General features: G+C 38.4%; 1 protein-coding gene across 1 annotated transcript in view; it reads right to left on the bottom strand.

The window, feature by feature from the left end:
- Positions 1–23813, bottom strand: part of LOC115420156 (low-density lipoprotein receptor-related protein 1-like) — a 113103-nt gene that overhangs the window by 35332 nt on the left and 53958 nt on the right. Inside the window, 21 exon segments of the mRNA XM_030135398.1 lie at positions 1079–1253; positions 3019–3246; positions 4094–4225; positions 6151–6395; positions 6515–6679; positions 6794–6998; positions 9220–9417; positions 10359–10604; positions 10761–10958; positions 12103–12285; positions 13350–13517; positions 14180–14230; positions 14668–14748; positions 14875–14991; positions 15901–16026; positions 16598–16738; positions 17346–17471; positions 18671–18860; positions 19710–19932; positions 21870–22050; positions 23483–23719. Of these exon segments, the coding sequence (XP_029991258.1) occupies positions 1079–1253; positions 3019–3246; positions 4094–4225; positions 6151–6395; positions 6515–6679; positions 6794–6998; positions 9220–9417; positions 10359–10604; positions 10761–10958; positions 12103–12285; positions 13350–13517; positions 14180–14230; positions 14668–14748; positions 14875–14991; positions 15901–16026; positions 16598–16738; positions 17346–17471; positions 18671–18860; positions 19710–19932; positions 21870–22050; positions 23483–23719 (3616 nt within the window).

Raw genomic sequence — 23813 nt, 5'->3', positions numbered from 1 at the left:
CCTGTGATGATGCATTAATTAGGATGACATAAGTTAGTGAAACTAAAAATACTAACCACATTCTTCTCCTTTTCGCAAGCCAACAATCTTTAGCTTAGTATCATTGTTTTTGCCAGGCTGTATGTAGTAAAGCTTTGAGGAAACTGAGAGTCATGTACTAATGGATGAGAACTGTGAGATCATGGGAGTTGTTTTTGCCATTGAAAATTAGACATGACTCTGGAAGAAACCACGTTTACAGATGAATCAATGCATTAAAGTTTACACATTGCATTTAGTAATGTATGAAATACCAAAAGTAATGCGAAACATCAATATTACAGAGCACAAAATATGCTTTGTGGAGTCAGTTGGACTTCGACCTTTGACCACCAAATTCTAACAAGTTCATTTTTCAGTTCGAGTGAACGCGTCTGCCAGATGTATTGAAATTCCTTGCGGGCGTTCCTGATATATCACATTCACAGCAGCCGCAGCAAGGAGGCATAAAAACAGTCAGAGGTTAACAAACCAGCTACACCATCTACTCTGCTTGTCATCACTGACTGCAGACAGAGGGGAGCCTGACAGCCACAAACTGCCTGTGTGTGTGGGAGTGTCTGCCAGTGTGATTGTGTGTATGTGTAACTGTGTGTGTAGGTGTTTTAGGTTAAAGGTGAAATCAGGAGGGCGTGTGCATGCGATTTCTGAAAGCTTCATTATGACTAGATGTGACAATGATGGGGCCTTTGCTGGTCCCAGACTGTGGAACAACCTGCCTCTGCACATCAGACAAGCCTGCTCCTTGCCTGTTTTTAAATTTCTTCTTAAAACCCTGCAGTTCTCCTTGGCCTTTTAATGTTTTTAATGTTGTAATGTTGACATTTTGTTTCTGTTTTCATATTTTAACTTGTTTTATTTATTCGATCTGACTGTTTCTTAAAACTTTTATTAATTTATTATTTTTATTATTTATTATTATTTATTGTGCTTTTAGTCATCTGTACAGCACTTTGGTCCACTGTGGTTATTTGAAAGTGCTTTATGAATAAAGTTGGATTGGATTGGATGTGACAGTGATGTGTGTATAAGAACCAACCCCAGTATCGGATGCAGCACCAGGCAGTGTGGTTTGTCCAGACCCTGGATGACGGCGTTCTTGAAGGAGCCGTCCAGTCTGGCAACATTAATCTGTTTCTTATTGGCATCGTAACTGGTCCAGAACAGGTTCCTTGACACCCAGTCCACTGCCAGGCCATGAGCATTGGGCAAATCTAAAGAAAAAAAAAAAAAGAATAACATTCACAGAGAGCAATTAATTATCCCCTTCAGTCACCTTATTTCATGACCAGAACATGAAACATGCCATTGGGAGCATAGATAATTCACAGATGAGGGTAAAAACGACATGCAACAAAAGCTGTGGGCATGAATTTGAGGTGAATATAAAAAAATCATTAAAAAGTCTCCCACAAGTGTTTTTTTTTTTTCTTTTCATGTTGCTTCTTTCTGCTGATACCTCTCACTGTATAGGCAGTTTTCACATTTTTCTCACCTTAAATCTCAGTTAAGGTGTGTACCTACTAGCAGGATTTGTGACATCGCAGTTGTTGTAGAACTGTGATCTAGTTTGCAATTTTTCATGTGGTGTGACAACTTGAAGCATCTCCTAAATTTAAAATGCTTTTGGAGAAAAAGAAACAGGAAACTTCCAATGGATCGAACTGCGCTACTTTTATATTCGGGAGACATTTTTCAATGAGGGGGATTTCAACCTGTTCATGCATATTACTGCAGTGGACAGTTATTCTGCCTTTAATTAAAGCTACATTATTTGCAGTAATGACTCTAACTCTAATATCTATTACACTCTCTTTACTGTAAAGGCTGCTGTGACACTTGAATTTCCCCACTGTGGGATGAATAAAGTCTAATCTTATCCTGATACATTGTTTAATGAATCCAAAGCATGTGATTACAAACAAATTCTCTAATAGGCTCCAGTTCAGGGAATAGTTTGTTCACAAATGAATCCTTATGGTGGAAGTTTCCTACAATATAATCACTGATTCATGTCATTAACCACAGTGGACGGTTACATTTTACACTGAAATGATATGTTTTCTTGAATTAGTGCTATATTCTCATTGTGGATAGAGCTTTATGAATGTGTTTATGCTTACAAAATTAATACCATTACATGTTAAACTGTTGATGAATGGAATCTACTACAATGTATGGTATAGCAGAAGAAGAAATCCGATTGGATATGTTTTATGTCCAAAATAAAACTAGTTTGTCAACAACTCACGCATGAAAGGGCTAATCATTTTAATAGACCATTGAAGCATATTTAACCCATAAAGACCCAAACAGCCACTGGTGACAGAAACCACCTACTGATATAAAATGTTTAATACCTGTTGATCCACTAATCCTATCAATTCATGTAAATAATTGGTGTAAAATACAGTTTTTCATCTTTTCATGGTCATCAGATATGACCCATTTGGACATTCAGACGCTCAGTAGTGAACATGGAAACACCATCATCTTCTACAACATTGATTCACCAATAAAACCCATGGAGTTGGATCAATGACAGTGGCTGGAGACACTGGATTTATGCTCAGTTAATGAGAGATTTTGCTGAAAAAGTCACTTTCTTCACTTTTCTCTGTTTCTGATATAATAACCATCAACTTTAATCTGAGCTTTTTTGAACATCTACATGATTAGTAAATTGAATATAGCAAAATACCAGATTTTTACTGTAAAAATACAAAATCCAGAGGATAATAGTATAATAAATGGTGACAAATCACTTAAGAAATGTTAAATATTGAGAAAAAACTATTTTGGAACTGCCACAGAAGTAGTACTGGGTGTTTATGGGTTAAACTTAAATTATTACTCCAAGTCATCGGTTTTCTTCATCTCGCTGTTTTCTTTTTCAGCAGGTCTTTAAAAAGGTCAGGCCAGCTTTCATGAAAATCTGTGGAAATAGAAAACATTTCTACTGTGTTGTCCTTTACGTACCAGCGGACACCACAGTCTCGACTCCAGTTCCATTAATGAAAGCCCTCTTAATGGTCTGTGTGCGGACGTCGGACCAGTAAATCCGATGCTCCAGAGCATCATAGTCTACAACAGTTACATTGTCAATGTCTGGCACCGTGAAGGAGATGATGTAGTTGTAGTAGGGGTTGTCGATGTCCACTCCTCGGATCTCAATCTGCCGAGCGTAGAGCAGGAACTGACGAGACTCTGCAGGGGTTAGATGTTAACATGCATCCTTCAGTGAGTCTCTCAAACATCAGCATTCGATCATCAGAGTAATCAGGAGCTAAATGCAGCTTCGACTCCGTAGTCAAATGCATGAGTGCACACTAATGCCACAGGTCTAGATAGGTGGCTGCAGTGCACAAGGGTGAATCTCCACATTATTCCTGCCACTTGAACAAACAGGCAATGCAATTGAATCTCGACTCTAATGATTGTGTCTGTGGCTGGGTAACTCAATAGCACCAATGTGACAGAGTAAGTGAATTCAGTTAGTGCAGATACATTACAAATGCATTGGTCTCAACAGTTCTATCATCATTTACTGTGTAAAGCTTAAATGATAGACAGGGAAAGAGAGTAAAGGAAAGAAAGAGAGGGAGACTAATGACGGTGTCAAGCTGTATCGGACTGGCCAGACTAGGTGGTGAAAGTGAAGGTTTGTGGCTGATGCCTGCATCAGACAGAATGGGGCTCTCCATTCCATTACCCCTGAAGATAATAGAAAGTGCTGCCCTGAATACTAAACTCACACAGTGAATAAACAGGCCTGCTCTCACTTTTCACCGAGAGACACTTCAATGCATACTCAAGCTGTCACAGCTATAGCACCTCACAAAGAAAAAAAGTCCAGATTGTTTAATCCTCTCCTTCTTCCCCTCTCTCTCTCATGCTAACATTCACACAAATGCAAACACACAAATAACCAGTTCTGCATGCCCTAGGATTACACTGCGGAAAAAATGACAGTTTTGCCAAGATAAGCAGAAGGGAAAATTATCTGCTCGCTCACAGTAAGTGCATCTATGCATTCGTGTGTGTTCAAGCTTACCATAGCAAGTGCGTTTATCAGGGCCAAGTTTCATCAGGTGAGGACAGGCGCATGAGAACGTCTGATTGTAGTTGATGAGACAGAGATGAGAGCAGGGCTCTTTGCCATCTTTAGCTGCACACGGGTTGGGAGCTGAGGAGGAAATAATCAACAGTAACTAAATGAATTTTCCAATTCATGAGTCATTTTAGTTACAGCCGTGCTTATAAGATTAAATACCCTGAGAAATATTGTCCATTTTTCAGAAAATATGTTTGATCATTCCAAAACTTTGTGGTAAGGGGAGGTTATTTTGTATCTTGCATTTGGATTTGCTCTTTTTAAATAATAATGCTGAGTTGAACCACCAAAAAGACCCTGATCAAAAGCATATATATCCTTGAAGTTCTGGCCTGATAATATCCACACAAGTTTAAATGGTTATTAAGGGTAACCATCCAGACCTGTCAACTGTCTGCATGCAATTAGTGTCTAGTGTGTATAAAAAGTCAGTGAGTCTCTGGGTTCTTAATAGACCCCTGCACATTTCATCTAGTGCTGCACTGACTTTGCTGGTTTCTGAGCGGTGGGGAAAGCAAAAGAACTGTCAAAGGACCTGCAAGAGATGGTAGCTGAACTTTATAAAGCAGGAAAAGGATATTTGAGAATACCAGTCGGTAGAGTGTTCAAACTCTGATAAAGAAGTGGAAAATAAAGGGTTCTGTTCTGTTCTGATACCAAGCCACACTCAAGTCGACCAACAGCAATTTTGGCCACAACTGCCAGGAAAATTGTTTGGGATGCAATAAAAAACCCACAAATAGCTTCTCTACAGACAAGTGGTCTGTCTGTTTCAAGATGCACAACAAGGACACACTTTAAGAATTATTTTGCAATTGGATTTGTTCTTTTTAAATAATAATGACAAGTTGAACCACCAAAATGACCCATATCAAAAGTGTACATGCAACTTTTCAGGTTCCAAACCAATTTTTTTCCTAGAGTGAACGCTCCAGTCACTTTAAAATTAGGTTCAGGAACCTGAGTCCTGCTGGTGTGAAAGCTCTAACAGTCTTCTGACCCGATATCATTGAGCCACTTTGGCAGTTCATGCAAACACAACAATTTACAGGACTTAGAAGCTTTTTTCCAAGAAGAATGGGAAGTTTTACCACCTGAGAGAATAAATTATCTCATCCACAACCACCATAAAAGACTATCTGTCATTGATGCCACACAAGAAAAATTACTGAGCATTTTTTCTAGAGCATTTTCCTAGAAAAAAGTAAGTTTGGCTCTATATTGAGTTTGGAGAGCTCTACCCAAAGAGTAACTTCTACTCTTTTTAGAGAGGGACCAAATTTTCATCAATTTGACTAAAATTTACTCAAATTTCCTGTGAAGGGGACAATCTACAGTATTAAGAACTAAGGGTATTCACCTTTTCGAACAAGAACCGTCTCACAGTTTTCCCTACTGTTAAGTTTTATCTAAAGATTTGACTTTTTTATATCCCTCAGAGTTGAAATTTGTAGTTTTTAAGATAAAAAAATAATTATTTTGCCTGATCATTCATGTTGTCATTAAAGAATAGTACACAATAACTATACCTTTTTATGTAAACCTATGAGCACAGCTGTAATAGTAACATATTAACATTATGTTCACATATTAACTGTGAAAAAACTAATTAACTTAGTGTCTATCTGAGATATGTAGTAGGGTTTGACTGACTATGGATCAGGCTGTTTTCAGATCAGGTCTGAGTCAGTCAATATTTGTAAAATTAACAAGATATTTATTTAATTTTTTTATCCCAAATACTATTAAAAATAAAATTAAATGCACTACTTCAGCTCTCTTGGTGGTTGGTGGTGGTGTTGAAAAGGTATTATTTTTATTAAATATACCCTCAAGGACATTGTAGTTAAATGTTATTCTTATTATTATATCAGTTACAAATACCACTTGTCAGTCTTCTTGACTACAAATAATCATATCAGTATCAGTTCTGAAAACAAACATATTGGTCAACCTGTATAATATTGACATGTGCATGTACTCAATGCATGTCTCACCCTGTGGTTGTCTGGATGGATGGTAGACCTGCAGGTCAAAGGGCTGTGTGTTGGTCCTTTGCACCACAGTCACGTTGCTCCCAGTCCATTTGTTTGCCTTGGCCAGCGTGTTGGTCCTCCAATCCGTCCAGTAAACTTCTCCTCCATACATAGTGACCGCGAAGGGATGTGACAGATATTCATGGCCCCTCAGAACCTCTATTAGCCCAGATCCGTCATACTTGGCTGAGTAAATGGCATCAGACCTGCATAGAGCACAATTTACAATGACATTTCTGGGTATAAGTGAAAGACATTGTATATGGACCAAATAAAGGTGTTTGAGAGAGTGTGATCAGGTCTGGATTTGTGCTGTTTGTTTGACCTGGCATCGATCCACAGGATACGGCGCTCTAGATAATCCACAGTGAGCCCGTTGGGCCAGCCTCCATTGCCAGTTTCTTTATGGATGGTCTTTCTGCCTTCTCCACTCATGGATGCAGCTTCAATTCTTGGTAAACTGGCATCCCAGTCAGTCCAGAACAAGATCCTGCAGAAGCATACACAACATGAACACACAATCAAGACTTTCATATTCGTTACACATAACACTGTTTTAAATGTGCTTTTCTTGGCAACAGCAGGGTGTATGTGCAGCTTTTACCCGTCTCTGGGGTCCAGGGCAATAGCTCGTGGGTGCTCCACTTCCCCAGCCAGCAGCGTGGTTCTCATGGTGCCATCCAGCTTGGCGACTTCAATCTGATCCAGGTTGCTTTCCACCCAGTAAATGTTTCCTGCAATCCAGTCAACTGCCAGGCCTTCAGGGGTAGCCAGTCCATACTGAATAACCACATCAAAGCTGGTCAAAGCTATAAGAATAAATGAAAAGGACAGAGGAGCCGGTTAACATCGTGCTTTGTTTTGTTTGTTTTTTATCCTTACTAGTTCTTTAATTGAAAATTGATGTAGCACAATGTTCAGAAAATGTTTTTTTACATCATCTATCTTTGTGTATAGCTCCTGGAGGAATCGGTGGTAATAATATTTCATCTTGCTGTTCAATAAAAATAAACACTCCTGCAAGCGCTTAAGTTTCTTAATGAATTCTCGCAGTATTTCAATATGTGTGGATAAAAGCTTTGAAAGCTAAGACTGCTGATGGCAAAAATTCAGATTTACTGTAACCCGAAGCACTGATCCATTTACAAATTATGTTAATGTAATCAAGTGATTTGGATTCAAAGCCAACATTGCATCAAGAACTGTAATCCCTTTAATCAAATGGTTAGATGCTATGTTTGGGAGAATACAAATGTCAGTACAATGAATGAAAACATAAATAAATACAGCAGTGGCTCAGTAGGGGATGTGATGCTACAGTTACAGAAGGGGCCTTAAAAACCTAAACCCAATAAGAGGTGTCTTGCTAAAGAGATGCGTATCCAGCCTGTTTGAAACCCTTTGATTTTCAGTGAGTCTCTAATCAGAAGGACATGTCTAATTATTTGTGATGAGTCATTATGCTGTCTGGAGCAATGAAAACACACACTTACTGTAAATTGCTAATTGGTTGTGCCTGGTAAGCATGGCACTCAACAACCCCAAGCTCAGAATAGTACTAATAAATGGAAGTGTAGATTTAAAAGGTGGATTTGCTCATTATTATCACTGCATAGATGATATGATTTGGTAAAACAGTTGTGCAGCTGTGGTCTAGTGTTTCACTTTCCTAAACAGTCACTGGTGACCAACAGCATGTACTGATGTCTAGTAATGTTTAATAACGTCTAATCCACTAATCCTATCAACACATTTTAATAATTCAGTAAACAGTAAAATGTAGTTTCTCAGTTTCCCAGTGGCATCAAACATTCAGAGTAAACAGAAACACAATCGTGAAAAATTGATTTACCAATAAAACCCACGTAAACTGACAAATGATTGCAGTTGCAGATGCTTGCTTTTTGTTGAGTTAATGATATATTTTCTCTGTTTTGATATAATAACCCTTTAATTTACACTGAGCTTTAAAGAACATCTATATCAGTGTTTTTCAACCTTGGGGTCGGGACCCCACGTGGGGTCACCTGGCATTCAAATGCGGTCGCCTGAAATTTTTAGCAATTGATAAAAAATAAAAATAAAAATTTACTAATAAAAAATATATGGTGAGTTGAGAGAGACAATCACAATACACAAAAGACTTAAAAAAAACTCTGAAGCTGAAACTGAAGCGCTGTGGTACTGTTTATCTTTCAAATGTTCATTGTGGTCGGTTTCAGATGCTGCAGCTCTTTCATAATTCATAGTTTGAGTTATTGCTTGTTCAGTATTAATTGTCAGTCTTGTAAATCCAAGCTGGACTGACTGTACATATCCTGACCAAGGAAAATAAAATTCTCACTTTGTGCAGTAATCTACACCTGGCTTTTCCACCTCCGTCCATAATAATTAACAACATTTAGCCTAAACATCATCTAAAATTAACATTTATTTGCAACATAGTATAGCAAACTATTAAACGATTAAAACAAATTAATTTTAATTTAAAAAAATGTCTCCGTTTTGAATGTCTGGAGTCACCAGAAATTTTGTTCGTTAAAATGGGGTCATGAGCCAAAAAAGGCTGGGAACCACTGATCTATGTGATCAGCAAATTAAATACAGGAAAATATCTGGTTTTTATTGCAAAATGCAGAGGACAATATTATTTGAAAAATGATAATAAATCGCTTGGGAAAGGTTTAATCATTTGGTCACCACAAAAATTGTTCTCGGTTTTTATGGGTTAAGAAGCTAGTATTTGTGTTTTGAGTCACATGTGATGTCCATTTACGAGACGCCACCGAAACAGCTCAGATGCATGCACTGCAACTTTATTTGCTTACTTTTGCATTTTTTTTACCTACTAAGGGAAAATCATCAACATTTTAAGCACAGGTGAAATAGTCATCACGAAAGTAAAAATGTGCTGATGAAGGTGCCAAGATCTAGATGAAAGACCTTTACCAGAAATCAAGGAACTAAATCCAACAATGTGGAGAAAGCCTCAAATACTGCAAGGACATTGCATTTGATATAAATTCCCACCTCCATTGTCGGACAGCTTCCCACGATAGATTTTGTCCTCCACGACATCTGTCCAATAGAGGGAGCTTTGGCTGAGGTGGAAGTCTAGTGCGATGGTGTTCCTTAGACCAGGTACTAACACACTGAACTCTCCTTTGTTCAGATCAATGCGACGGATCTCATGGCGGTTTGAGAAAATGATGAAGGGTTTGAAAGGATCTGTGGAAAAGTTAGACAGAAATAAAGAGGTTTCATTAAGAGGAGGGACAAAAACATTTAAATGTGGTAAAATACAGGCTTAAATGAAGTTTAAAGAGGCCTTTTACTCAACCCTTTTTCTTTTTTTTTCATGGAACATTGCTGAACTTTGCTCCACTGTGCTGTAAACACAGCAGTCATGTTTCACTGCAACGTGTTTAGAGCTTCAATTAAAGCCGGGCTGTGTTGAAAATGGCTCTAATCCTGGGTAATTAAAACACAGTGTAAATAAGACAGGAGTTATCTGTACCTAGCAGGCAGCCAGAAAGGCATCAGGATGAATGACAGGGTGTTGGTGAGTCTCTTAGACCTGGCACTGAAAAGCAAGTCTATAAATTCATGTTTCCTCTTTGGCTTGTTGCTACAAAGAGATATATTCTATATTCTTTACGTGTGAGATAAAACTCAAAGCTGATTTAACGAAGCAGTAGTTTCTGTTTTCACATTCTGCCTTCTCTGGACTTAAAAGGCATATCTATACACTCTCACAATACACTGTACATTAATAATTTATGTTCTTTCTTTCTTCTTTCATAAAATAATAACATGAAACCAATCTCTAGATCTCAAATGTTTTTGTAGTGACCCTTTGCACTTCTATTATATTGTTGTGTGAATTTTTCCTCTCTTTTTGTCTAAAATTCTGGTTATAATCCAAACTTTTTTGATTTGTACATCTTCTCCAGCCACGCTGCTTCCTGCTTGGAAGTCCACCCTACATTTCTAGTCTGCAGTTTTTGACTCCAATAGAGGCTGGGTCCCAAAGACTTTTAGCTTCAACTTCCTCCCATCTACACAGGTATCATCAATCAAATGCTCAAAGTGTTCAGTGATGTCTTCAAAAACTCATCTGACCCTGAACCTACTCCATCTCCATTTCCGTCCATCCTTCTTCCCCTTACCTGTACTCTTGCAGTTCTCCATATCAGGCTCCAGCTCCCAGCCCTCATAGCAGGAGCATTTCACACTGAATTTGTCCTGCTCACAGCGCTGACTGCACTTAAGGTGTTTGGCACAGAAGCTCTGGATCTGACAGGTCTTGTTATCGGGGCCTAACTCCATGCCCAGCGGACAGGAACAAATCACACCTTCACCAGGGGCCACTGTGCAGTTGTGGCTGCAGTCGCCATTGTCCAGTGAGCACAGGTCTGTGAAATAGAGAAAATTAGACTTTGAGTGACACAAGGGATAGCTGCAAAGAACTGTTATTAAACCACTCAAGGCTTGATTTAAACTGCGCCATTTTAGTTGCCGTTTTGGCGTTCCCTGTAGTAAAACATAGCCTGCGTACTGTTGTCTCTTACCACAGAGTTTCTCATCAGAGCCATCTGGGCAGTCATCGGTGCCATCACAAAGTTTCTCTGCGGGCAGGCAGATGGTGGAGTCATTGGCACACACATGGTGAGAGAGTTTACACACCAGTGCCTCACAGTTGTCCTCATCGGAGTTGTCCTCACAATCGCTGTCGCCATCACAAACCCAGGCTTTGCTGATACAGCGTGCTTTGGACAAAACAAAATGTTACTTTATATATGTTCATTAAACACAGTTTAAAAGTGATGGCACAAAATATATATCGGCTAAAATTTACTTAGGGGGTCAAATGAGTGGCCATTTTTGTAAAAAAAAAAAGTTGTAAGAAATGCATAGAACTGTGTTGAAATAATGCTAATACATTTGTGCACAGACTACTGATATTATTTGACAGTGGAAGCTATATTTTCAGAAATATTGGATTTTGAATAGCACGTGTATGGGAAAACTTTTACTGGTGGACAGACGTGACATTACCCATGATGATCTGGTCAGTACCAGTACTTTATTAGTATTAAACTTATATACTTACTATTGCTAATTATTCTCTTATTCATAAATGTTAGTATTGTGGATCTAAAACAATAATAGCTGAACAAAAACACAAAATGTGGCAGTGGATAGATGTGACATGGTTGTTACAGATCCCATCATACTGATGCTCGGCAGCCATGTCACCATTTCCAGAAATGATCCCTGTGCAAAAACTAGGATCATAATTATTTATTGTATAGTTTATCATCATACTAAAGAGTAAATAACAATATAGAATTGTTGTTTCTTTATAAAAATGCTTATTATTAGAAAACTGTTGATTTAAAAAGTGACATGTGACATTCTTAATGTATGTATTGACGTAACATAAGCAGGATGGATTAGCACCATACTCCATATTGCAACCTGTAAAAATAAAACGTGATATGTAGTGTATAATCTTGTAAGAAAAATTGGGGAATCTAAAAGAATAGAACATTTGTTTTTCAGGTAAATTCAGTTAAAATATAACTTGGCCATTTGTGACATGAAAATATAGCATTAATTGTGATGAAATTGGACATTTTTGACCTGAAAACATAGTTCATATGACCATCAACATGTTGCAACAGAACTGAAACCCTGTAAATTTGCATAACTTGCATTTACCAACACAAAGTTCCTTTGAGGCTTCACTTATACACTTATATATTATGCACAAAGACAAAAATAAGACCTCTAAGCAAATTTTAGCCGACATACAGTATATTGACACCCTACAGCTTTTTCCCTTTCCCATGAGTTACTCTGATTCCTCCTTCTGTTTTTTTTTAATATAAAGTGTGTTTGATGCCTCACCAGAGTCCCTGCAGCCGAACTTGACAGCAGGGTCGCACATGTGTGTGACACCTTCACAGTTCTTCTCATCACTTAGGTCCATGCAGTCAGTGTCCCCATCACAGCGCCAACGCAAAGGGATGCACAAGCCGTCCATCCGACACTGAAACTCATCTGTGTGGCAACCTCCAGGGGGACGAGTGGCTGAGAAAGGAAAAAAGAAAGACAGTTCTCTTCATTTTTTGCCTGCATCAGTTAAATGACACAGCCTTGAGCACAGACAATGTGCAAAATAAAACAACTAATGACATGTGGTAGAAAAGTGAATAGCTATAAATCTAAGCAGAATAAGAGACAAAAAGCCCAAAACAAAAGATGTGTGTATATCTAAGGCTATTGTTTGTCATAACAGCTGACAGGGATTTCATTAATTGTTTCACAGCTGTATGTATATATATTCACATGTTGATATTTAAATGAGAACAGTTATTATATCAGTCAGTTTAAATTACCAGAGAGAATTATTAGGTGTCAGTGCCAGTAGCTATTAACAAGTGTGATTAATAGGGAACAGGGACCTTTTCCATCTACTGACTAAAATGTAAATACTGTCTTGTACTTGTGGTACTCCAGAGAATAAATGACATGATACTGCAGTGATGCAATCACCCACCTGTGATTGTACCTGTCACCTGTCACAGTTTTTTCCTTGAGATGAAAAAAATGTACCTATGGCGATTTGCTTGTGAGTTGGCACTGTTCATGTTAGCTTTTCTTATTAACTAGTGATTCTGAGAGATTAGAGCAAGAAATACTTAGTACCTCTTAGGATCCCATGCGGCCTTTGTTGTACTGACATCCTAATGTGCACAGATGGAGTACTCAGAAAAAAACTGGCAGATTTAAGGAGTATGTATCCGTATCTATACCTGTATGTTCTACAGGATCTGTGGCTCTGTAGGCACTGAACACCTAGAAAACTGTAAATAATTTATGTCTTGAGTTTAGCTTGTGTGGTTTTATCAGTCTTGCCCCCAATATGTCTTGTTTGCAATACATACATATTTTCTAAAATATGCAAAAATTGTTGTCAAGTGCATATTTTTTCTTTTTCTGCCATTGTAAATACAACATTGTTACAGTCCAGATAACTTGAACATGTCTTCTCATATAGACATGTGACTGTTATTACTGTGTTCTTTAGGAATTGCGTGTTGCAGAGAAATGTTTGTAACTGCTTGTAAGTGATGATCAGCAGTGACACTGACCCTGATTGGTGCAGTTTGCGTGGGTCTCATCGCTGTAGTCTCCACAGTCGTTATCTCCATCACAGGTCCAGTAATCTGGGATGCAGCGGCCGCTGTTACACTTGAACTGAGCACTGGAACATGAGTGACTGCAGCCTGCCTCATCACTGTTGTCCCCACAGTCATTATCTGTAAAACAGACATGGTCAAACAACACCCACTCGTTTACATAATGAGACACCCACTGCCTCAGAGGGAAAATATATTTAAATGTGTGCGGAAAGTTTTTTTTTTACAATTAACATACTGAACACAGTGAAAACCACAGAATACAAATGAAATACAATGTGAGAGATAAAATAAGAGAGTTTAAATAATGACAGAAACTGCATAGATCACACCATGCACCATGGGGAAATGTACCAAGCGCTGATACATTGAGCTTGGCAGCAGAGCATCAAAAGCACTTTTATACCACTTCTACAGAAAAAGTGCCACCAAACATGTACATTTTAGCACTACAGCATGACAGTTTAGTCTGGATTTGAACTATTTCTTATCTCTAAAGCTGGCATCCAGTAGATCTGCACCAAAAATTGATATTACTTTATTTTAATTGCTAAAAACTTCACTTTCAGGTATTTTTACTGACAGAAAAAAGCAATTACGAATTATCAACTCCAGATCTATATGCAGCAGATTAATTTAAAGGCAGCAGAATTGGCCTCAGCTTGTGGCCATGTTCAAATCAGCAGAAAAGCAGCTCTAAACTGATCCTGAAACCTTCTGGGCAGTCCTAGAGCTAGGCTAGCATCATGGCTGTTGTGGTGCATGTTGATCTATGCACTAACCGGTCAGGTTTGGACAATTCAACTCATCAGAGCCGTCCCCACAATCCTTTTCTGAAAGACAGAACCAACGAAAGACAGCAGAGTGGGCGAAACGCACAACACAGAACGACAACAACTAACATCACAGAACAACAAAAAAACAGGAAGGGAGATAAGAACACACAAACATACAATACACACAGACACAAAGAGGAATATGCCAGTATGAACCTGGCAGGAAACTGCAAGGTTGCTAACTTTCATCATTCAGCTCTTATGATGATAATTATGTGGGCCAATGCAACACCTATGACTATACTTGTGAATCACAGTGGATATTTGGCACCTTTTTATTTATTTGAACCCTGTCTGTGTGGTGTGAGACAGAGCTCCTTTAAAATGCATGAGAGTTGGCAACCCCGAAAACATGACAAAGCAAATGGAAGGGACCTGCCACTGCATTCAGGCACACTGGAGAAAATGTGATAGAATAAAGAGCAGGAACTAACCATTATCACAGCGCCAGTTGATATTGATGCAACGTCCATTATTGCAGGTGAACTGGGTGAGTGGGAAACATGTGGGATACGCTGTAGACAGAACAAGACTTTAAAAATGTTGTCCACATGTCTTAAAAACCTCAGCGTAACCTGGTCTTCAGTATGATAAAATGACTAGAGCTTTAAACCAAACTGATTGAGAATAAGTTGACGAACCACAGGAGGCAGGCTCATCTGACCTATCACCACAGTCATCGTCCAGGTCACATGTCCAAGAGATAGGGATGCAGCGTCCACTGGCACATGAGTACTGATTGGGAGGGCAGGTTCGAGCTGGAAATAAAATAGAATGGTGATCAGGGTGCAAACTAGGAGGCTCTTCTACTTTTCTTTTCATCATCATGCATCATGAATAAAACTGGGTGATCACTGATGCAGATTCATACAGGATTCTCACTACCATGAATAAATATAAGCCAAACAAAATGTAAATAAAGAAAATATAAGAATGGAGATAGAATAGTGATTTGATTTTCATTTCAAAATCCACACACAGAAATGCATTTTTCATTTTCCTGTCAAATTTCCAAAGACGCTGAATATAAATCAGATTCAGATTCACTCAGACAACTCACATTTGAAACGTTTTATTACAGCGGTAGAATATATTTAGAGTTTGGCACCTAAGCTCCAAGCTCATGACTCCTCACAGAAAAATTTACATATAGATACTGGAACGAGATGAATACATATCTTCTCCCTGGGAGCCCACAGGTGGATGTTGGGGTATTGGAGGGGGCTTAAAGAGCTGGAAGCAACAATGCAGTACAGCAGCAGTACTGACATGTCAGAGAAAGATGAGAAATTCTTCAAGTTTAAAATGACCCTCAAATTGCAGGATACATTTGGCAGGTGGAGTGTGGAGAGAGGCAGGCATGTCGTGGGAAATATGCAGCAGAGAAGCTGGAGTTAACTGCCTGAACTACCTTGCAGGTGTCGCTCTACATACAAAAATAAAAAATAAAAGCCAAATGATTTATGTATGTGTCATTTCTGACCACGAAAAAGTGAAAAATAGCAAACTGAGCTCCCCTGTAAGCCATGGTATAGCTCACACTGTGGTGGTGATTGCCTCAAGAGGACTTGTGAAACAACACCCACCTGACCAAAAAACCTGAAAATCCCACATGCGGACAACTAAAATTACCTGTCAGGCTTCAGTTTGTGTGGAGTCGGGTGTACCTGAGCAGGTGGTGTTGGATTCATCCTCGTCGTTCCCACAGTCGTTGTCTCCGTCGCACAGCCAGCGCAGAGGGATGCAGCGGTTGTTCTGGCACTTAAATCTGTCAGTGGGGCAAGTGTGCTGGTCTGGGGAGAAGAAAGGACACATTGAAGGGCAAAAAGGAAACCGAGGAAAATGAGAGGCCATGTGGGGAGAGGAGGCAGATCAGGAACGGAAAGGTGAAGCAGTGGAGGGAGATGTGAGATGCAAATAAGTGAAAGAGAGGGCAGATATTTGAGCTGCTTTGGAAGGATTTTGTTTTGTCTGGAACAGAAACATGTCTGCAGTTTAACCACAGACAGACGGACAGACAAGCACAGAGAGAGCTTTTCCAGATCTACAGACATTGCTACATTCCTCCTTGCACACATACACACACATTCACAGATTGTGTACTGGTATATACACAGAATTAGCACATATAAACACACACTCACTGAATTCAGACTGCTTTCTCATTACATTCTAGCATCACCAGTCTGTCAAATTCAGCCTGCCACAGGTCATCTGACTCAGTACCAACAGGAGGGGCAGCTGTTACGACACCTCCTGTTTGTGTGCCTGTGTATGTTTATGTACGTGTGTTTGTGTGTGTGTGTGTGTGTGTGTGTGCGTGTGTGCGTGTGTGTGCATGTGTGTGTGTGTACAGCAACTCACGGCACAGCTCAGGAGCCTCATCGCTGTTGTCCAAACAGTCATTGTCTCCATCACACTTCCAGCGTTCCTGGATGCAACGGTTGTTCTTACAAGCGAATTCCCCAGGTTGGCACTGAGGAGGGGGTACGTAAGATGGGTTGGCTGCAGAAGGAGACGGAAGGAGAGGGGGAACAGAAAGATTGTGAAAAAGAGAATAAAAAGAAGAACAAAGTATAATCATTCAGAGTTGCATGTGTGAATGTGGCAACAGATTCTCTTTTTATTGGCAATTTGTTTAATATCATATAATAACATATAATAAAGTAATGCACTGTATTTACGACTGTGTGGAGTGCAGATTAGTTTAAATGGGCAGCACAAACACAACCTCTGTTCAATACTGATTATTGTGGTGGAATTCAGTGACAAATTGCAATACTAACCACAATAAACCAATATGACCTTTTCATTAAATTGTGCAGCCGTAGTTTGATATGACCAGATTGTTACAGCAATAGAAAAGCAGAAGTACTTGTTTTCTGATTTACCCAATCGATAATGGACTATATAGCTGAGCTGTCTGGAAAATGTATGACAAATAGATGACGTCTCCAGGAAAACACAAAGTCACAGTCACGGGTCCTGACTCATCTTGTCCAACATATCACGAATAAAACCTTGTATATGTAATGGAGCAAATACTGTGGTGTTTGAAATGCCCTTCAGACTTACATACACACAGTTATAAAATATCCATGTTTGTTCATACCTTTACAGCTGGTGTTGTCGGCTGGGTCAAGTATTTGGTCTTCTGCACAAGCACACTGCCGGCCTCCTGGTATGGCAAGACATAAGCTGCTGCAGCCGCCGTTGTATACGCGACATGCATTTGAGCCTGTGGATGACAAGGATTATGATGTGCAACATGTGTGAGTTTACAAACCAGAAACTACCTCCTGTTGTACAGTCACGGAATTTTTTATCGATTTATTTTTGTATTGGTTTATTTAATAGGGACCATGCACATTTATGAACATTGCTGTATAAAAAATACACCAATGTAAATAGGCCAGAATTAGTCAAAATAACTACTTTTCATCTGCAGTCCCTAGGCAGGTGACAGAAAAAAGACATAAAACAGCCAACATTAGTACATCACTCGTTCGCTATAAATTAAAAAATTAAAAAATTAAAAATACACATCATGATGACATAAGCATCATCAAAACAAACAAATAAATAAACAAAAAACAAATTGACATAAGATGATCAGAGGGGCATTAGCCTATTCATTCACCTTCTTCCTTCATACTTACATACAACTAAACAGAGAAAGTGTATGGGGTATGTCAATTAAAAATGAGTGCATCTCTGGTTGTCAAGGAGCCACTGTTTTAAGTGAGTTTCGAAAGTATTGTATGTTGGGCACTCTCTTATTGGGAGGGGTAGGCTATTCCAAAGTTTACCTCCTACTACTGACAGTACATTTTGGCCAAAAGTGGTGCATCTGAATGGTATCACACAGATCCCATTTACTGCAATTTACATAATAATTAATGATAATTTACATTTATTTAATTTCCATTTGTCCATGTGCTACCTCCGCTTTCAAGTCTTTGGAAGAAGCCATGCAGTGGAGGAGGGGCAAGGTTATGTAGCACAACACAACAAAATTATTAAACCACCCTTGTTTTCTTCAATTTCTTGTTCATTTTAATGCCTGGTACCACTAAAGGTACATTTGTTTGGACAAATATAATGATAACAACAAAAATAGCTCATAAAGAGTTTAATTTAAGAGCTGATATTTAGCCATTTTCCATGGTTTTCTTGAGAATAACCAAAATCACTTCAGTTCTTACATCAATAGCTATGGCATTGTACTACCAAAAACAGTACTTTTAGGCATTCCATGTTTTCTTTTCTGTCAGTTTTAATCATATGATACACACAGGAGTTAGTACTTAATTGTATAACCACTGGTTCTGATGACTTTAATGGTCTAATAATTTTTTCTGCGACTGTATATCATTCTGGGCGATGTAATTTCTGCATGAACACGAACATATCCTCGTCTCGTGTGTTTTCTAGTACCTTGCTGCTGCTGAGCGTCATACATCCGGATTTCAAAGATGGGAGGCCTCTCGTTGCGAAGCAGAGTGGCAATTCCAGTGGTCGTGTCCAACTTGAAAATGCTGCCACTACGGTACTCGTTCCAGAACAAAAAGTGTTTATAGTGGCAGAGACCAAAGGCGTGGTTCAGCTCCTGACCCTCATACACCGTCTAGTTTTGTGAGAAAAGTCCACTTTAGAAGACTGGCTAAAAGGTTTATGGCCTTCTATGACTAATTAGAGAGGCAACCATGTTTATAGCAATTTATAGTAAAGATAAAACATCATGTGATTATTGTTAGACTATTATTATTATTACATTACTAAAGCAAACAATCATTTATATCTCTGAAAAGGATCGTCTAAACTTTACAAAGAGTTTGGTAGCATATACTAATGCATTTAATGTGAAGGGGAAAGAACTAATCCTTACTGCAGGGGTATTCAAATCCATTCCTCAAGGTCTGGTATCCTGCATGTTTTCGATATTTCCCTCTTCCATCACACCTGGAGGCCATTACATCTTTATCAGGCTTCTGCAGAGCTTGATGATGAGCTGATCATTAATTGAACCAGGTGTGCTGGAAGAGGGAAATATCTAAAACATGCAGGATACCGGCCCTCGAGGACAGGATTTGAATACCCCTGCCTTATTGTCTTAGAATATCCCACTGGTGATATCTGAAGTATACATGTAAATATTATATATCCCCAATAACATCAGTTTCTAAATGAAAAATTTTCAATGCTAAAATTAACATAACCTAAATAAAATATAACTGAAATATAAACATTAATTAATTTAGTCACAAGGAGCGATCAGTATTAAAAGGCCTATAATCCACAGACTGTGGAGTGTGTTGTCGTGGACCACCCACAGCATTCCCATTCTTAATTAGCTGACTCTCAGCGTGTCAAGTCTTGTCAAAATAATCCCTTGCTTAGATTCCAGTGAAACACTCTCTAGACTGCAAAAAAAAAAGAAACTAAGAAAATAATCCTGATGATGCTGAGTGCTGACCTTGCGTTCAGAGCTGTTAAGGTAAACCATCTCAATGCGATCGTAGTAGGCGTCGACCCAGTACAAGATGCCCTTTGGGATGTCCAGACTGAGGCCGTTTGGCCACAGTACTGTTTTGCTTGTCAGGAACACGTTTCTGTTGGAGCCGTCCATCCAAGCCCGCTCAATTTTACCTCGTTTGCTCTCCTTAGGGTCCTCCTCCCAGTCGGTCCAGTACATCCACCTGGGGAAGAAACAGAGGCGGATATTTGCTGAGGGATCTGGAAAATCTCTTGGCATTAACCAAAACAAGGCAATGACATTTTATCTAGCTCCCCTAACGCACACAGCAGACCATCCAGTGAGGTGACTCTGCAGTGTTCCTCTGATGATCTGTCTACAGGCGAAGTAATGATAGGCTCTGCCAATCTGAACCCCTGATGTAGACACAACCTAGCTGTCTATAACACTGCAAAAAACTAGATAAATGTCACTCCTGGAATATGACTGACAGCATTAATATTTCACATTTTCTTTTCTGTTTGTCTCTTTCACTTCTCCCTTCCTGTCTGCGAATTCCTCCCCCTCCTCCTCCTCCCTCTTCCTCCTGAGCCTGATTGATTACAGGCATTAGTGGAGGCGAGTGCCTTTCTCCTGGGAAGTGTGTGGACACGCATCACCCTTTCAGTAGCAATCCAAACTGTGTATGTGTTTATGAGTGCGTGTTTCTCAAGAGAGAACCCAGCAGTTTATATCAATACTACACATCCATACACAGCAAGATTAAGAGGTATTTGACAGAGTGCAAAAGAGACGCACTTGTATGTTAATAATGTTCTACTGAGTGAGAATGCTTCATCTGTTTTAATAAATAGTAAGTGATGGGCATGCCCAAAAAGGACATCACATTTGGAAAAATAATAGTGAATAACACTGATAAAAAAAAAAAAAAAAAATATATATATATATATATATATATATATATATATATATATATATATATATATATATATATATATATATATATATATATATATATGCATAAAGGCTCTCAGATGGATTTTATGAAAAGATGCTGACAAGGGATTGTGATAAAAGTAACACTCCTTTCAACTGGTGCCGACTGAAGAAATAAAAACCCCAGAGAGAGATAAGTGGAGCTGTGACAGACAGAACACAAAGAGATACCAGAGGGTGAGAGCTGAGTTAAAGAGCAGATGAAGAGTTTCACTGAATCATCACACAGGGATGGGAATTGATCATTTATTGATGCCAGTGCCATAATCAATTACACTTAGACATCTAATTTTTTAATGCTTTCCTTTATTGTTTTATTGTTTAGTTCTCCTTATTCTTCTCACTTTAAACTCCACTGAGTCTTTTAAAAAACAACTGAAGACCTTGTTTGGACAGGTTTTTAGTTAGGGGTGGGTTTTATAACCATTTGCTTTTATGTTTTTATATTTATGTATACAGTTGTGGATTTTTTGCCTATGTCTTTTAATTCTGATTTTATTGTAAAGCACTATGTGAACTCTTTCTGCAATAAAATTTACATAAATAAATATTATTATTACTATTATTATTGTTGTTGTTGTTGTTGTTGTTATTGTTATTAAATGTGGAAAAAAGAAGTAAGTTTTAAAAAAAATTGAAGTAAAGAAGCAGTAAGTAGTTGAGAATAATTATAATACATGTTACCTGTGTCAAATCAATTTCAAAAGATCATGTTGTGTAAAAATATTCTTCCGCATATTGATGATGTTTCTGTTCTTACATGTAACGTCACTAAAAAATATGATTTTACTAACATCACAATTGGCATTGTCAGAATTCTTGATGCTAGTTTTCAGCTGCACAGATGGTAGAGTTCAGTGTCACTGTTTTACATTGTGCAAGTGTCAGAACTATAAAATATGCCACACAGGAACTGATAAGCCTGGAAGAAAACAATTCCAATAGATCAGCCAATTTGGAGCCAGTTCTCTACTGCAACTTGTTCTCGATTCCCATCCCATCATTATTTGTGGCCTGTAGACAAAAACACACACAAAGATATACCTACACACAACATCACAGGTCGAGGTCCAACCAGGCTCTGAAACTTTTAACAAGAACTCTACCTTCTCTCTCTGAAAAAAAAGACTCCACTGCTGCTCCTCATGTCACTGCACTCCTTACCCATGGAGAGGATCCACTACAATAGCACGAGGGTGAGTCATCTTTCCCTCGATGAGTGTTTTGCGTGTCTGTGAAGCCTTTTCTAGCCGAGCCACACTGATGGTTTTCTTAGGCCCATCATCAGTCCAATACAAGTTGTCAGCCATCCAGTCGACAGCTATTCCCTCTACTGTGTGGATTCCTGGAATAAACACATTCAATCTATGACGACGGTTTTAATGTAGAACACATTTTCATTCAAGAGGTAGAAGGGAAGATTATGCTGTTCCTTTGAATTAAGATTTTATAACTTTATTTTGTACTAAATGTTCACATTAAGGGAAAATAGCTCATTGTCTTATATTTTCTCTGTCAAATCACAACTCTGTTTAAATACAGGTACTTCTATGAAACTGGTCCCTAAAAACAGGACATGGGGGCTAACAATTCAGACCAGATATAGACGAATGTTATGAAGCAAGTTTGGCGCTATTTTAAAAATAAATATTTACTGAGATAAAAGAGAAACTATTTTTCAGATAAAACACATTTTTATATTATTTTACATTATATTTAATACAAAAATCTGTATGTAACACGGTTGAAAGGACACGAAAATGACGTGCTACTATTTTTTTTTAAATATCTCTTTATTCTCTCACAGGTACATTTTGGGAATTGAACTAATTATCCAAGGCAGTGTTTGACAAAAATGACCGCTGTTGCAAATCATTTACGATTTATATGCGTTTAACTGGGGAGGTTCTGCATGCAACTCAAGTGGACATGATGGGTTACACACAAAACCTGGAATGAGACTGAGATTCATGAAAAACCTGCATGTCTGGATTAGAAAAACCACTAGGATCATCAAATTTAACACTGTCTTTATTTATAACGCTATATAAGACCATTTCAAGTGATGTTTTCAAAATAAAATGCACTGACGCCTAGGTAGCTTTTCCTGTCCCAATTTTGGTCCTGTTTTTGGCCCCAATATTTTATTAAAAATTCATTCATTTTGGCATGGCTCAGAGTAAGAGGATAATTTTTTTTGCCTTTATCTGAGGTCATCATTAGGTACATCCTGGGGGGGGAAATATGTCTACATTTCTCTTTAATTATTGGGTCTAAAAAGCTGGCAAAGTGCCAGGTACCAAAATGAACCCAGTTTCATAGAAGCACCCACATATATATATAAATATATAAATATATAAATATATATATATATATATATATATATATATATATATATATATATATATATATATATACATATATATAAAACTGTAAGTTACACTAGAAATTATGGATGATGGTTTGGCAGGAAAAAAAATAGAAACACAAATTTTTCTGATTTTTTTGGTTTTCTGTTTTGAATCCATGGTCAGATTTTCTGTTTTTTTCGACACTTCCAATTCATCTCTACAATTATAAATCCTTTGCTGAAATTTGACCGTTGGAATCCAGGATAGACTCCAGTACTCCTGCAACCCTCTCAAGGACAAAGTGGTGAGTTTTACACAGGTTTTCAAGCTGCATTATCTTATGATCTATAAATGTTATTTCACAGCATTAAAATCTGACACATATCTTAGCCCAGTTTGTTAATAAAATAAGCTTTGTTACCCTACCTTCCTTTAAAATTGTATCTCTCTCTGTTCCGTCAATCTTCTGTCGTCCAATGATGTAGCTGGTGGCATCCGCAAAGTAAATGAACTCGCTCTCAGCGTGAAAGTCTAATGCTCTGGGGTTCATCAGATTCTCAATGGGGATCATGTATTCATCTGGCACTTTGGCATTCATGTCCATTCCTCTGATGACCCCAGGGCGACCTTTACCATAGACCAGGAACAGCTCGTGCTCAGGTTCTGCAGCAAAACAAGAAACAAAACCAAAATGACTGTGTGGGTTAGATCTACATTGGTTTCGAAGACAATATAAGTAAGCTTTATCATCATAAGC

The sequence above is a fragment of the Sphaeramia orbicularis genome, chromosome 5 (genome assembly GCF_902148855.1).
Source record: "Sphaeramia orbicularis chromosome 5, fSphaOr1.1, whole genome shotgun sequence".
Classification (NCBI taxonomy): Eukaryota; Metazoa; Chordata; class Actinopteri; order Kurtiformes; family Apogonidae; genus Sphaeramia; species Sphaeramia orbicularis.
This window is presented reverse-complemented; position numbering and strand designations above follow the sequence as displayed.